At 40.0% G+C, this 14,883-nt stretch overlaps 1 protein-coding gene across 1 annotated transcript in view; it reads right to left on the bottom strand.

Annotated features, from left to right (window-relative positions):
• The window catches only part of ARHGEF10 (Rho guanine nucleotide exchange factor 10), a 176,930-nt gene that overhangs the window by 24,936 nt on the left and 137,111 nt on the right, over positions 1 to 14,883 (bottom strand). Inside the window, exons 26-27 of the mRNA XM_074947778.1 lie at positions 8,528 to 8,670; positions 59 to 233 (exon numbers count right to left, since the gene is read on the bottom strand). Coding sequence (XP_074803879.1) covers positions 59 to 233; positions 8,528 to 8,670 — 318 coding nt within the window. The remainder of the gene's footprint in view (positions 1 to 58; positions 234 to 8,527; positions 8,671 to 14,883) is intronic.

Here is a 14,883-nt window from a genome sequence, read left to right as displayed (position 1 = left end):
AAGAACAACAGGGGAGTGACTCAGCCAAAACAAAACCGTGAGGGTAGAATGCAGTTACCTGACAACATATTGTGAACAGGAGTGGCAATGTTAATGTCCTGGAGGTGTTTCAGTGTCTCAGTGTGGAACAGGCGGAGTGTAGATCCAGATGTGAAGGCAATCCAGATTCCCACTCCTGCAACAGCCATGTGCGAAATCACCATCCCTTCTTCTTGATGAGCTTCAAAATGGCGCTATAAAGAAGACAAAGGATCTAGAACAGATTCACCAATGACAGAGCATTCATTTGTACTTATGAACTTCTCAGAGTAGGAAATGTGCCTTTATTCTCTGTGTAGAGTGCCAGGTTGCCTGATCCCATTGCTCCACTATGAGCAAGTCCTGACTCTGCTGCATATATGGTGTTAGTTTTCATTGCCACTTGTTTTGGAAGAAACTGCATAAATATTAAATAGGGAATCCCAAGCTCTTGCCACTAAAATTTTATAGCCCCTCATCTGATTACATCCTGAGAATTTAGAATTTGATAACGTTGATAACGTTGCATTTCTGTTTCGTAGCTCCAGTGGGAACACAAGTACAGACAAGGCTCCCGAGACTTATTTTCGCCATCATGTTAGTTGAATCTGCAGTACAGCGCCCACCAGTAGGGTATTTTGTACGACTCCCTAGTGTAAACATGGCCTGGGTTTGGGTGGAATGTACAGACAAACACTCACTTGGAAGGCAGAACAGAACATCACTGCAGTGAAACTGAATCAGTCACAGTAACTTCTCCTGGTGCATTTTTAACTTCGCTGGGATGGATTTTGCTTTCTGCTAGGAGTTTCTGTTGCCTTAAATCCCCTTTGGACTGGGTTTCTGTGCCTGCCCACCATTTTACCCAGTAAATGGGAAAAGACTCCCAGTCATTTTGAAGGGCCCAGGTGTCTCCACACACACACACTTGCTAATTTCTTCATCTCAATCTCTTTCATACTTCACACAGTGGCATTACTAATCTGCCAAATGGTGACTATAGTGATCCAACCATTATTGTTGTAATTATTAATAGTTATTTTTATTTGTATTACCAATGCGCCTAGGAGCCCTTAGGGCCCCCTGCACTAGGTCCAGTTCAAAGACATAATTAAAAGACAGTCTCTATGAATAATCTCTCCTATTTTAAACTTCTCTTTGAACAAACCAGTCAATTAACTTTCTTTTGAAAGAACAATTTTAAGTTTTGAATATCACCATGATGTACTGAAAATATGGCCTCAGTCTTTCATGGCCCTAAATATATATAGCAGGGAATAGCCTATTAGCGTAAGATTGGTGGCTATGACATAACCTAGCACCTAATCATAAAAATATACAACAAAATGTCCCTGTAGGTTTTGTTGTCACTGAGAAAACTCTGACCTCCCTGAGATAAGAATATCTGAACAAAAGTACACATTAAGAAGGGTCAAATTTAATATTGCCAGTCATTTCATTATGCGGAAAATTCACTCAATTTCCCCTGCTTTAGAGGACACCCTATATGGAGGAGAAGGTGAAACGGGATTAAAAAAATCCTAGAGGCTAAAATTACCTTTGATTTACAAATATTAGCCCTGGGAGGATTCAGTGGGGAACTCAATTATTCCATTTTTATTTCTTTGCCAAAGAAATAAAATACTATTAATAATATCAAGGATTTTCTTTCCGGTCTTTTATTTAATTCTGTTTCTATTGAGTAAAATGGACGACGAGATTAGGGATGAATTGATCTTTAAAAGGTAGATTATTTAAGGATCTAAAGGCATCATTACTTGCTCAATTACATATATTAATAGGTAAGTCTTATGTAATAGTATTGCTTTCTTTTTTATTAAGGTATGAGCTTTATAAATGTTGGTAATGTCTGAGCCTGGTTCTTTAAGATGATGGGTGCCTCTTGCCAGAGTGGTGAGTGCTCTCATCTTCTGTTGAAGGCAAGGCCCTGCACTGTGTCCAGCGGGTTCACAGGAGTACGTAGAAAGCCCATGTCACTCTTAAATTGATCAAAATGCAGGAGAGCTAGTTTAACTGAGATAATTTGTTTACTAGAGAATATAATTACTGTTCAAATTGTGCATGGCCACTTTAATCTGGAGTCACAGTGATTACTCCTGAAATAAGTAACCACTCTGGCCAATTACAAGAACTATCCCCTAGCTACAGCAAGGTTTCCATTATGAGGCAGGACCCGATCTGTGTCCTGCTTTAAGGTATGAGAGAGAACTCTCATGTGTAACTGAAGCCCTTCAATCATTAAAAGCAAAGTTTGGCCATAACATTTGGAACTTGTTTCCTCTTCACCATTATAAGTGAATCGTCTTTGAAGTAAGAGATTGTTGTTGTTTTTTACGTGTTGAGCCAGCAGGCTGCTTACTGGAGTGTACAGAGCTGTTCGTACAATAAAGAATCATTGTAATGCATAAATCACAAATACTTCCCCTGCATGGATTCAGCCTCAAGGATTTACAAGTATATAACTGTTCTGTGTCTCACAATACCGAGACACACTCTCAATTTTATTCTCACGTTTTAAAAATAAACGTTCCCTGTTTATGGTTCTTAACCAGATCGTATTACATTCTGGTCATTTAGCGTCAGCATCTAATCCACACCTTTCTCAAAGATCACTCACATCAGGCCAAATTCTTCTCTCAGTCTATCTTAGGTACTTTTATGGGCCCCATCACCACAGTAGCTGGGCATCTCACAATTTAAAATATCCTCATTAACACCCCTGTAAGGTAGGGAAGTTTTATTATCCCCATTTTACAGATGGGAAACTGAGCCACAGATAGTCTAAGTGACTTGCCCAGCATCACTCAGGAAGTCTGTGGGAGAATAGGGAATTGAAACTGGGTCTCCCAACTCCTCTACTAATGTCCTAACCAATGGGTCATCCTTCCTTTCAGTCACTTGTCACATTACTTGACAACATCCTTGACAACTGTAACTCCACTTATGCCAATAGAATTACTCCAGACCCACATCAGTGTAACAGAGGAGAATATAGTCTATCTTATCTTATTATTCCTATTTTCATGATTGCTCTTTAGTGGGTTTTGAGGGGGAGGTTTTTTTTCTCTTCTTTTGTTAAGGAACTGTAATATTCCTCAAGTGCACAGATTATAGTAAATGAATAGACAAGGTGTCTCTTTGCCTGTTAAGTTATGCTCACATTCTCAATTCTGGTGAGTCAAACTGTATTACCTTTTGGCCTTCACTAGTGACCACACTCTAGAAGGCACGGAGAGCATCTCTGCTGTATGCATTTATATCTACAATTTTAAAGTGACATTTTTACTCAAGTAGCATAGAAAAACTGGACACTTAATGACACATGGTATTATACATTTTCCCATTCCTTAAACTGTCTATCTTACCTCATCTCAGTTTTTCTTCAATAAGATACACAATTTAAAAATATAAATCGATCATTTGTCTAACAGAGCAAGAGTTGGAGACATTCATTTGTCACATTGCCGGCAGAGCCCCTGGGAAAGCTGCTCATCCTTCTTATGAGTGAACTTCCTGATACATCCATAGTACATGTAAAAATTTCATGACAATCATGGCTTCAAAAATAATGTGCTTTTGCTTTATAGTATCACACACAATTATTATAATGTCAAATGTGTGTTGTTAAATCCTCTTAGGGACTGATCCAAAGCCCAAAGCTCATTTCTAGACTTCTGGCTTTGGATCAGGCAGGTAATTAAACTAATGATATAAAATTTAAAAATGAACCATTTCTGAAGCGTTCTGCTCTGACCATGAGCAGGAAGATGATTCTATTAGCACAACTGCAAACAATTCACATCAGAGTCTCTAACTCATCTGTATTTACCAGTTAATTCATTAAACTACCACATAGTGTGTGCTTCTGTTTGTACAGTTATCTGAGACATTTAGGGAAAAAAAATCAATTGCCATGCACAAAAAGCCATTCTTCTCAACCAAATGGTCTTCTAATTTTGAGTAGGAGCAGGAATGTACCGAAAACCTGGACATTCTTTTGCCAGCGCATAAATCTTTTCACTGAAAGTAGCTGCTGGCATCTACATCGATTGCATTGCCCATGTAAAATACAGTAGTTGATTTTTATCTTTAAAGAATTTAGTTCATATAACAAGCAGGGCAACTATTGAGTGACAAAACCGGATCTATCCCCAATCTTTACGTAAACGATCACAAGTTCTCAGTTTAGCATTTTACTTTTTCCCCTTCTTGAGTTTTCATAAGCGCATTCCCTCTCTGCCTTCTATTCAAAGCCCAGGTTTTTTTCCCTCAGACTCTCTTGTTCCAACTCTATAGCAACAACAGAGCTGCAGAACACATTTTGGATGCCACAGTCGGTCTTTCCAACACTGGAGCCTGACATGGCCCACTATTGTTTTGACAGTGTATTGCATAGTTGAATTCTTTCTTTTCAGAGGTTGCCCACTTGCACAGTGCAAACTCAGCTGTGATTCCAGGCCTAAATAGCTGTGCCAAAAACTGAACCATGGTTTCTCAAGCATAGCAGGCTCCACATAATGGGTCTCTTTGTTCATGAAATGGTGATTGACTTTTGATAACTTTAAAAAAATTACAATATTTGGGCAACATAAACATAGGAAATTTCTGTTTGTTTAACACATTTCAGATCATTCCACTTAAATCTTCCAAACTAAAGTAGTTTGTCTATAATTAGCCAAGTCTTGAAAAATAGGATTATTTTTCATTTACACAGTGACTTTCAGCCCATAAAATACTGGGATACTTTACAAGTGAGGCCCCAATCCTGCATGAGTCTGTTTGCACAGAGATAACCACAGGGTCAGGGTCTAGATCCAAGAGCAATACTGAAATGCTGCCACCTTTTGGTGGGAGGTCTGCAGGGAAACAGGACCCAGAATGCTAAATACTACATTAGGAGGAGAGAAAGTAGTGGGCAAGGGCAAACCCCTACACTTGGGCAAAATGTGTACTGGGATCCTTAACACTATGCAACAGCAATTCCTTGCTTTCCAAAGTATCCCTGGCCAAGGGGCTCAGGGCACTGTGCCATTTCCAAAAACACACTGAAAGATTACCATTAAAACATATTATTTACATTAAAACAAAATGAATTTGAGAGAGACCAATCCATACAGAAAAAAAAGGGGGTGGGGAATGAGAGCCAACAGAAATATATAAAGGGCCAACAGTGGCGATTTAAAAAAAAAAAAACAACAGCATGAGAAATGAAGGCTTAGAGTGCTTTGAAAAAGCAGAGAGAGGTGGAGTAAGATAGATTTCAGAGGAGGGGGAGTTCCACACACACTAAAGGCATGGATTGCTGGCTGAGGCAATATATGAAAATAAGATCCCTAAAAGGCAGGCAGTGCCTCATCAGGAAGAGGTGTGGGATGAGGATTTGGCATTATCATTTCTACACATGAACTAGTGATGCACAGATGCACAGCATCCTATCCCAGGAAGTTTGGTCTCTGCCCTGGAGGAATGCTTTAACAATATTACCAGCTGAGTGCATCCAAGCTGCCTCATTCTTATCCAGCTAAAGCAGAAGCTTTGCTGCAGGGTAGAGGATGCTCATTCACGTCCCCTCTCATTGAAAGGAGTCACTCAGGGCATGTCTCAGTGAGAGACAAGGGGATTTATCAAAGCTGTTTAAGAGCTTCAGATATCCCAGGGCTTATGCCCTGTAAAGGTTCCTACCCATAGGTAGTTCACCTCAATTTCCCACCAATTCACCTTTCCCATAACCACATGGAACCATGCACACAAGCAAAAAAACATGTTAAAAGAAAGACAAAATAGAAAAAAATTGAAAAGTGGGAGCATTCACTCAGATCAAACAAGTCATCCCAGCAACTGTAGCCATAGAAAGAAGGAAGTAGAAAACTCACTATCACCCCCCCAAGCCATGAATCCTGCTACCAAGCATACCAAACAGACAACAGTGAGGAGAACTGCGATCAACAGTGAAACAAAATTTATAATAAATCACACAAGCAAGGAGACTGTGGCTCTCTCCGCAGACTCTCATCTGAAAGAATTCCATGTCGTAAAATTCATGGAACATAAAGTATCTTCCTGGCAGGGGGAAGGAAAGACTTATTCCTGTTAGGATTTAAGCCCCCTATGTTTAGGCCACTAAGCCATGCCCCCGATAGAGTGGTGAAAGATCTGGAACAGGCACAGGGTGTAAATCTCTTTGGCAAAGCAATCCTGAATAACTGCCTGGACCCTTGAAATTCCATCTGTCTTGAAAGAAGGGAGAGCTGGTTTCTACAGAAGTCAGCATGATTCACTGGAAGTCATCCTCCAGTATTCCTTTCCCTATTCTGAGTGTAAAAGAAACGTGAAAGATCCTTTCTTCTTCAGCCAGATGCTCCTGCACTAGCCACTGTACCTGTGAAGAGGAACAGCACTTTGGGACTGGGCTACCCAGTCTAACAGCTAGCTTAAGTGAACAGTCTAGAGTGAATTCTCCTCCCGGTCACACACATGCAACTCCACTGAAATCAATGATGTCAGTTTGGCTACATGCAAATCATGTAAGAATTTGGCCCAAGCAGTTCTGTGAGAGGAATGTTAATGAGCCTACTGAGGCAGCGTACAGCTGGGTCCCAGAGTGTGTGGGGATATAAACCTGCAACAAGGAAAGAGCAGTAGGGAGAAGGGAAGAAAGATATGGAGGAACATGCTGCCTGACTCCCTCCTTTCCTTTGACAGCTCTCAGGATGTGAAAAAAGCTGAAACCGTGTCCAAGGACTTTTTGGCAGATAAAAGTCTTCACTTATTGTTGCTAATTTGAACCGATCACTTGGAGAGAGCACTCCACATTGGTGCTTGGCCATTCAGCCTTGTGATGGAAGTTCCCCATACCCCACAAGTATATTCACTGCTTCAACCGGCCTGCCACAATCAGACACAGGAAGATTTTACTGGTGGCTGAGGAGAGAAGACAGGGAGGATTATGGGTGTGTTAAGAAGTCTCCATAAGGCAAAAAGCCACATCTAGCTGCACAGAAGCAGAACAGTTGCCTGGACCCAAGCTTGTCTTTCAGGGTTTGTCTGCCCAGTAGCTTTGCTTGAGCCAGTGCTTAAAGACAGCATTCGAGCCATAGCAGCAAGGGCTCTGGCTTGGGCTAGCCATACAGGGTGTTTCATAAATTCAAAGACTTTAAGGCCAGAAGGGACCATCATTATCATCTCATCTGACCTACTGCATGTTGCAGGCCACAGAACCTCACCTACTCACTCCTGAAATTGATCCCTAACCTCTGACTGAGTTACTGAAATCCTCAACTCTTCATTTAAAGACTTCAAGTCATAGAGAATCCACCATTTACTCTAGTTCACACCAGCAAGTGACCCATGCCCCATGCTGCTGAGGAAGGCAAACCCCCTTCCCCTCAGGGTCTTTGCCAGTCTGACCTGGGGGGAAATTCCTTCCCGACCCAAAATATGGTGATCAGTTAGACCCTAAGCATATGCAAAAGGTCACCCAGCTAGACACAGAGGAAAGAATTCTCTGTAGTAACTCACAGTCCTCCCCATCTAATGTCCCATCTCTGTCCATTGGAGATATTTGCTATCAGCAGTCGTGGATGGACCATATACCATTGTAGGCAATCTCATCATAGCATCCCTTCCATAAACTTAAGCTCAGTCTTAAAATGAGTTAGGTTTTTTGCCCCCACTGCTCCCCTTGGGAGACTGTTCCAGAACTTCACTCCTCTGATGATTAGACACCTTCATCTAATTTCAAGGCTAAATTTATTGATGGCCAGTTTATATCCATTTGTTCTTGTGGCAACATTGGCCCTTAAATAAAATAACTCCTCTCCATCCCTGGCATTTATCCTTCTGATGTATTTATAGAGAGCAACCCTATCTCCCCTCCGCCTTCATTTTGTTAGATTAAACAAGCCAAGCTCCTTATCTCATCTCGTTAGGGGATAGTAGTCAGGCAGCTAGCCCAAGCTACCACCTGTGCAGCTGCAGCTATAGTGCTAATTTTAGTTCTCTAGCTTGAGCAGCATTAGAATTAGCACATATATGTCCACCCAAACTGGGAAACACACCTCCCAATTACTGTATATATGTACCCCAAGAGTCCTGGTCTCCAAATTAGTAGACAACTCATGCTGATTTCCAGCACTCACTCACTCTCTCTCTCAGCTCTCTTGGGTCTAGCTTTTAGAGCTAGCCTTACACAAAATATCCTGCAGTTTCCAGAAGTTACATGACAATTTAAGGGGGTAAAAATCAGACCAAAAATCCATACAAATTATATTGGCAACAAATGCCAATATAAAAGAGAAGTTCAAAGTGCAGAGAAAGTGAAATCTAACCGAAAAAAAGTTAAACAACTCAAAACTACATCTCTTAGAGGATTCAGTGGATTTTATAGGTTCTCTGAACCAAATTTTAATGCTTAAAGTCTATCCATTGTTATTTAGAATAATAGTGTTTCATGGCACAATACGCAAATAATACTTGTAAAAGCATTTACCTCTACAGTATGTGTCTCAGTACTGATTATAAAAATTTGTCCACCAGACGCAGCCCAAATGGTATCTTCCATCATGAGTAGACTTCTAACTGGCAGAACCCCTAATTTCACTACTTTCTGGGGTTCTGAATTCCAGGCTCCATCTTTACAGAAGAAAAGAAGCAAGATGAAATGTTACACACAATAACAATGTACTTTTTGATTTTCAAATTCACTTAAGAACAAATAGTTTGGAAAGCAGTATGCCTCACCCAGCAGTGGCTGAGCTATTAGCATCTATAAAACAAAAGTAGTAACAGACAAACACAGAGACTTACTATATGACTAGCTAGCAATCAACCTGAAACTTGTAAAAGTAAAAATTATCAGTTACAAGAAAGCATTTCCCTACATGCAGGATACAAGTAGTGACACTGCAAGCTCACTTGGTTTCTTGTTGACAACTGTGTAACATCTCTGGTCCAAACTATGGCCTTAGACCTGCGTAAAATCAGTGGGTTGTGCAGGTGTAACATAGGGCACAATTTCAAGACTTTGGGGAGGCAGAAGTGCAACCGAGCATTCAACTGGCCTGCGGTATCTTTACAAATAGTGATGATGTATGAGAAGGAAAGAACACAGTTGGACTTTCAGAGTCCATGCTGAGTTTGAAGAGATGGCAGCCAGAAAAAACCCTATTCGTTTGGTATTTAAGCAAATTTTATATGGATTCAGTTGGATGCTATTAACATGGAACACCACATTGCCATTTTCAAAGTGGCGCTTTGCAGAGCAGAACCCAACTGTTCATCTCATCTAACTCTCCACTAACTGCAGTCCAAATCTCAAAGCATTCATTTATGAGAATTTCACACAACTATAGTCGTTCTCCAGGAAGAAGGAGCCCATAGCTGGCCTATTACAAGATGAATGACCTTTCGTGCAAGGCTCGAAGTCCAGATGTATGAAGCAGTCAATGACAATTTTACTACAGCTTCTACTACCATGTTAAAAGTATCTGTCTATCAGAAACTTGATGGGATGGACTTTCTGCTACTAGATTCTTAACTTTCAGAAATGCATTTTAAAAGAGATTATAGACTCATTTTGTGCCATATCTTCTGTGTATAGTTCAGTTTTATGGAGAATTCATTCTGGTTACAAACCATCCAGAAGTTGATTCAGACTGGATATAGCAGGCCAAAATTAGATTATGCCTAAATGCATGTTGTAAGATCAGGAATACAGTATCCTTCTGCTTCAGCCTCCATGCCACCACTTATCAGAGTGGCCAGACTGCTGTTTGACGTCTTTTTGAAGCAGGAGTTGAAGATTAAAGAAATCACAGCAGATTGCTTTGTCAGAGATTTTGTTTTTAGCAACATGACCTTGTTTTGAATATTTTTTGCATGCTACTTTCATACCTACATTTTGAATCGCATATAGAATTAAATAATGCATCCGATGAAGTGAGCTGTAGCTCACGAAAGCTCATGCTCAAATAAACTGGTTAGTCTCTAAGGTGCCACAAGTACTCCTTTTCTTTTTTCTTTTTGCGAATACAGACTAACACGGCTGTTACTCTGAAACAAATAATAATTTTAATAGCTTTCACATACATTAGTTTATTTCTGTTGTGAACACTCACTCAATATTAAATACCCACAATACTGCACTATCATCTATAATGTTCTCGTAGAACCATAGAATTGTAAAGCTGGAAAGGACCTTGAGAGATCATCTTGTCCAGCCCTTTGCACTGAGGCAGGGCTAAGTAAACCTAGACCATCCCTGACACGTATTTATCTAACATGTACATAAAAACCTCCCATGACAGTATTCCACAACCTCCCTTGGAAGCCTATTCCAGAGCTTAACTATTCTTATAGTTAGAAAGTTTTTTTTCTCGTATCTAACCAAAATCTACCTTACTGTAGATTAAGCTCATTCCTTCTTGTCTTTCCTTCAGTAGACATGGAGAACAATTGATCCCATAGTCCTCTTTATAACAACCCTTGACTTATTTGAAGACTTATCAGATCCCCTCCACCACCAGTCTTCTTTTCTCAAGACTTTCCTCATAGGTCAAGTTTTCTAAACCTTTTGTTGGTCTTTTTTTCCTCTCCTCTGGCCCGTCTCCAGTTTATCCACATCTTTCTTAAAGTGTGGTGCCCAAAACTGGACACAGTGCCCCTGCTGAGACCTCAGCAGGGCTGTGTAGAGCAGGACAATTACCACTCAGGCCGTACATATAACACTCCTGTTAAGACACCCAGAATGATATTTGCCTTTTTCACAGCTGCATCACACTGTTGACTCATATTCAATTTGTGACCCACTATAACCCTCATATCCCTTTCGGCAGTACTAGCGCCTAGCCAGATATTCACTATTTTGTATTTGTGTATTTGATTTTTCTTTCCTAAATGTAGTATTTTGCACATGTCTTTATTGAATTTATCTTGTTGATTTCAGACCAATGCTCCCATAAGGTAATTTTGAATTCTGATCTTGTCCTTCAAAGGGCTTGCAATCTCTCCCACCTTGGGGTCATGCACAAATTTTATAAACATACTCTCCGCTCCATCATCCAAGTCATTAATGAAAATATTGAATAGTATCAAACCTAGGAGAGACCCATGCAGGATCCCACTAGCTACATCCTCTCAGTTTGACAACAAACCATGTATAACTACTCTTTCAACAAGTTGTGCACCCATTTTATTGTAATTTCACATTTCCCTAGTTTGCTTGTGAAAATTTAATGTGGAACCATGTCAAAAGCATTACCAACTTCAAGATATATCAAGTCTACAGCTTCCTTGCTATTCACTAGGCTAGTAGTCCTGTCAAAAAAGGAAATTAGGTTGGTTTGGCATGATTTGTTTGGCTATTACTTATGTTGTGGAAAACGAGTCACACCATCTGTTTGGTTCAAACAGTCTGAGGCCTTTTATTGAATACAAGCATGCAGGGAGAGGGAGACAGAGATGGTCACACGCAGGTGCCACCTTGGTCTCTCTCTCTCTCCTGTCCCTATAAAACCAGTCTTATATAGGTCCAAATCCAAGCCACACGATGCATCTCCTTATTAGTTTTTTTTTTTGCCCCACCGCTCAAGCATTATTAATAAAGCCTTATAAGGAATAATGGAAAGACAGTTTCATAATTAGCACAGTGCTGACGCACCTTGTTATTATCCAGATCTGCGGTTTGCTGTGGCGCATTTTGACTAGGGACTTTTGCAGGGTGGAAGGTGCATATAATGGACAGCTAGGGACTTTTCCGGAGGCCCTTTGGTTCTTTTCTAGTTAGAGATTGGCCTAGTCCATTATCTGGGTCAAGTGCCATAGCCTAGCATACGTAAATGCTTTTAGCTTAAGCCAAGTCATACAGGATACAGGCCTGTAGGCCTCTTGCGTTACAGCTCTTGCATATGTTGCATACAGTGCATAGATTGTGCCGCAGAATGGGAAGGGGTTAGATCAACAGCAATTTCCCCCACACTATCACCCTATTATTCTTCAGGTGCTTACAAACTGATTGTTTAATAATTTGTTCCAATATCTTTCCAGGCATTGAAGTTAGGTTCCTGGTCTATAACTCCCCGGGTCCTCTTTGTTCCTGTTTTTAAAGATAGATACATGTTCACCCTTCCCCAGTCCTCTGGGACCTCACCAGTTTTCCATGAGTTCTTGATAATGATCACTTGATGGTTCTGAGATTGCTTCAGCTAATTCCTTAAATACTTTGAATTTGTCAGCTTCTGCCAACCTGAATACATCTAATTTATTTAAATATTCTTTAACCTGATCTTTCCCTCTTCTGGCTTGTGTTCTTTCCCCCCTGTTGTTCGTATTAATTGTGTTAAACATGTGGTCACAATTATATCTTTTAGTGAAGTCTGAAGCAAAATAGGCATTAAACACCTCAGCCTTCTTAACGCTGTCCATTGTTAGCTCTCCTTCTCCGCCACGTAGCAAACCTTCACTTTCTTTCATCTTTCTCTTGCTCATATGTATTTATAGAACCTCTTCTTATTGCCTTTTATGTTCCTTGTCTTATTAATAAGATATATAAAATTTAGTTGTTTCTAATATCTGTGTGGTTACACTGAGAAAATGTCACCTTACTTGCATACCTATCTGTCGCCTGTGTGAGCTCCAGTAACATTGCCCACTTATTGACATCAACAAAACACATAAGCATGTGCTCAATTTAAGCATATACTTACATAAACTCTTATATAGATTATATTGTCTTTGGGGCAGTGACTCTCTCTTTGCTACCTGCCTATATAGTGTTTAGAACAATGGGGTCCTAATCCCTGTCTGGGATTCCTGGACACCACTGTAATACAACAATAGTAATAATGGTAAACACATGCATAAGCGCTTTGCAGAATCAGGACCCAAACAAAATTGTGGTACTCGTAAACTGTACTGCCTCTGATATCTGCATCTATATAACTGTTCTTGACACATGCTTAGAATGTGGTTCTAATCTGAAAAGTATCTTCGTATAAAAGACACTGAGTTCCGTATTCATTGTATCACAACAATTCCATATCAAATGAATTCAGTCTACGAGTGAGAAGAGTGTTTCCAATTAATAGCCCTGCAAACTCTACCTTTGATGTAAAGCTAATCTGTGTTCCCTCTGACACAGGCATCACCACCAGTAATAACAAAATTTAGTGCCATGTGCCTTCCTCACTTCAACCACATTGTCCTCAAATTAAGCACTGAGGTGGAGATTGAATAACTGTATAATTGAGGACATAATTTGAAGATAACAGAGATGCACAAGTGCCCTACACTTGGAAGTCTATTTACGTTGATTATGTGCAAGTCAAAACAGAATCCAGTTCACTGTCCCCGAGCTATTTTGCTTCTTCAGGGGTAAGAGCAGTAAAAAATGGCATAGTTTTACTATGTCCGCTAAAGTACACAGACTTTGAATTTGCACCATGAGTAGATCTGCTGAGTAAAAAGCTGCTTTTTTTTTTTAAATATCGTCGCTTTTCAGAAATGAATCACATATTAAATTCAACTAGAGACTATCTTGTTCATTGACAACACCATTTCTTCTGAGACATAAATGCACTAGTCTGTTTATTTTCTGCATGTCTGAATTTGGTGTAAAACATAACTGAAATGTATAATGATTCCCAATGTATTCCTACCTCGTTTCTTTCAGGGTCACCATTTATTTTTAAAAGTTAGGCATTTAAGGCCTGATTCAATATAAACTGAAGACAGTGGATGTCTTTTCCACTTACTTCATTCACTGAAGGGCATGAAAAGACTCATTGATTTCAGAAAGTGTCTGGATTATGCCCTTAGTGCTCATGACGACTTCAATACAACTACTCATGTGAATAAGGGATTGCAGAATCAAGTCCTTCTTTAGTTAATTTTGATCAAATTTCATATATAGTCACTACATGTAATATGTCATATATGCATTAAAATAGAAAGGAAGATCACCAGCTGATATCCATTACAGATACTAATTTTGTTTTCAAAAATTTAAAAAACTTTAATCCAATTTGACCTAACAGAATTTGGTTTTAGTAGTCACTCTCTTCAGAAAGCTTATGCTCAAATAAATTGGTTAGTCTCTAAGGTGCCACAAGTACTCCTTTTCTTTTTGCGAATACAGACTAACATGGCTGTTACTCTGAAAACTCTCTTCAGAGACTCTTCATTTATGTGGATCAAAAATTACTTTCCAAAAGTCATTTTTTATTGGTACTGATAGCACAATGGGCCCACATCTACATTCTGTGAAAATCCAAAACTCAGCATTTCAGTGAGATTTTGGGTATGCAAAAAATGCCGGATTGGGACCTAAATGGTCTTGATGCTATAATGTGTTTGTGCAATGTGCTTGATTTTCAATATCATTCTCTAATTTTGTGTAACCCACACACCTCCTGGATGTGGTGTTCTGTCCCATCTAGTGGCACTGAGACCACTGAGAGAGAGATTAATGAGTCTCCTTTATAGCCTTAGCTAACAGCCACATAACTTTTAGCTCATGCAGTAGAGGCTCATGCATTTAGCTCCAGAGGTCACAGGTTCAATCCCGACCGCGACAACGGGGCTCTGTCAGTGTTACATTTGCACCTACAAATAATTATTTTTGCAGTTTTATGCTGCAGTAAACTGAGGATACATGTGGTAATACTTCACCTTTAACTACCTAATTGCACCTGTAAATCAGGTAGGTGGAACAAAAGGCTGGTTGCAACCCGGTGAATGGGGTTGTAACACCACTCAAATTTGGCCCAGCCACCCTTCTGTTCTGATGGAGGGGCAGCTGAGCCAAATGGTGCTGTGACCTGGTGAACAGGGAATCTACTTTTGTACAGC

This window comes from Natator depressus, chromosome 3 (assembly GCF_965152275.1).
Source record: "Natator depressus isolate rNatDep1 chromosome 3, rNatDep2.hap1, whole genome shotgun sequence".
NCBI lineage: Eukaryota > Metazoa > Chordata > Testudines > Cheloniidae > Natator > Natator depressus.
Note: the sequence above shows the minus strand (reverse complement) of the source record. Positions and strands in the feature narration are given on the sequence as shown.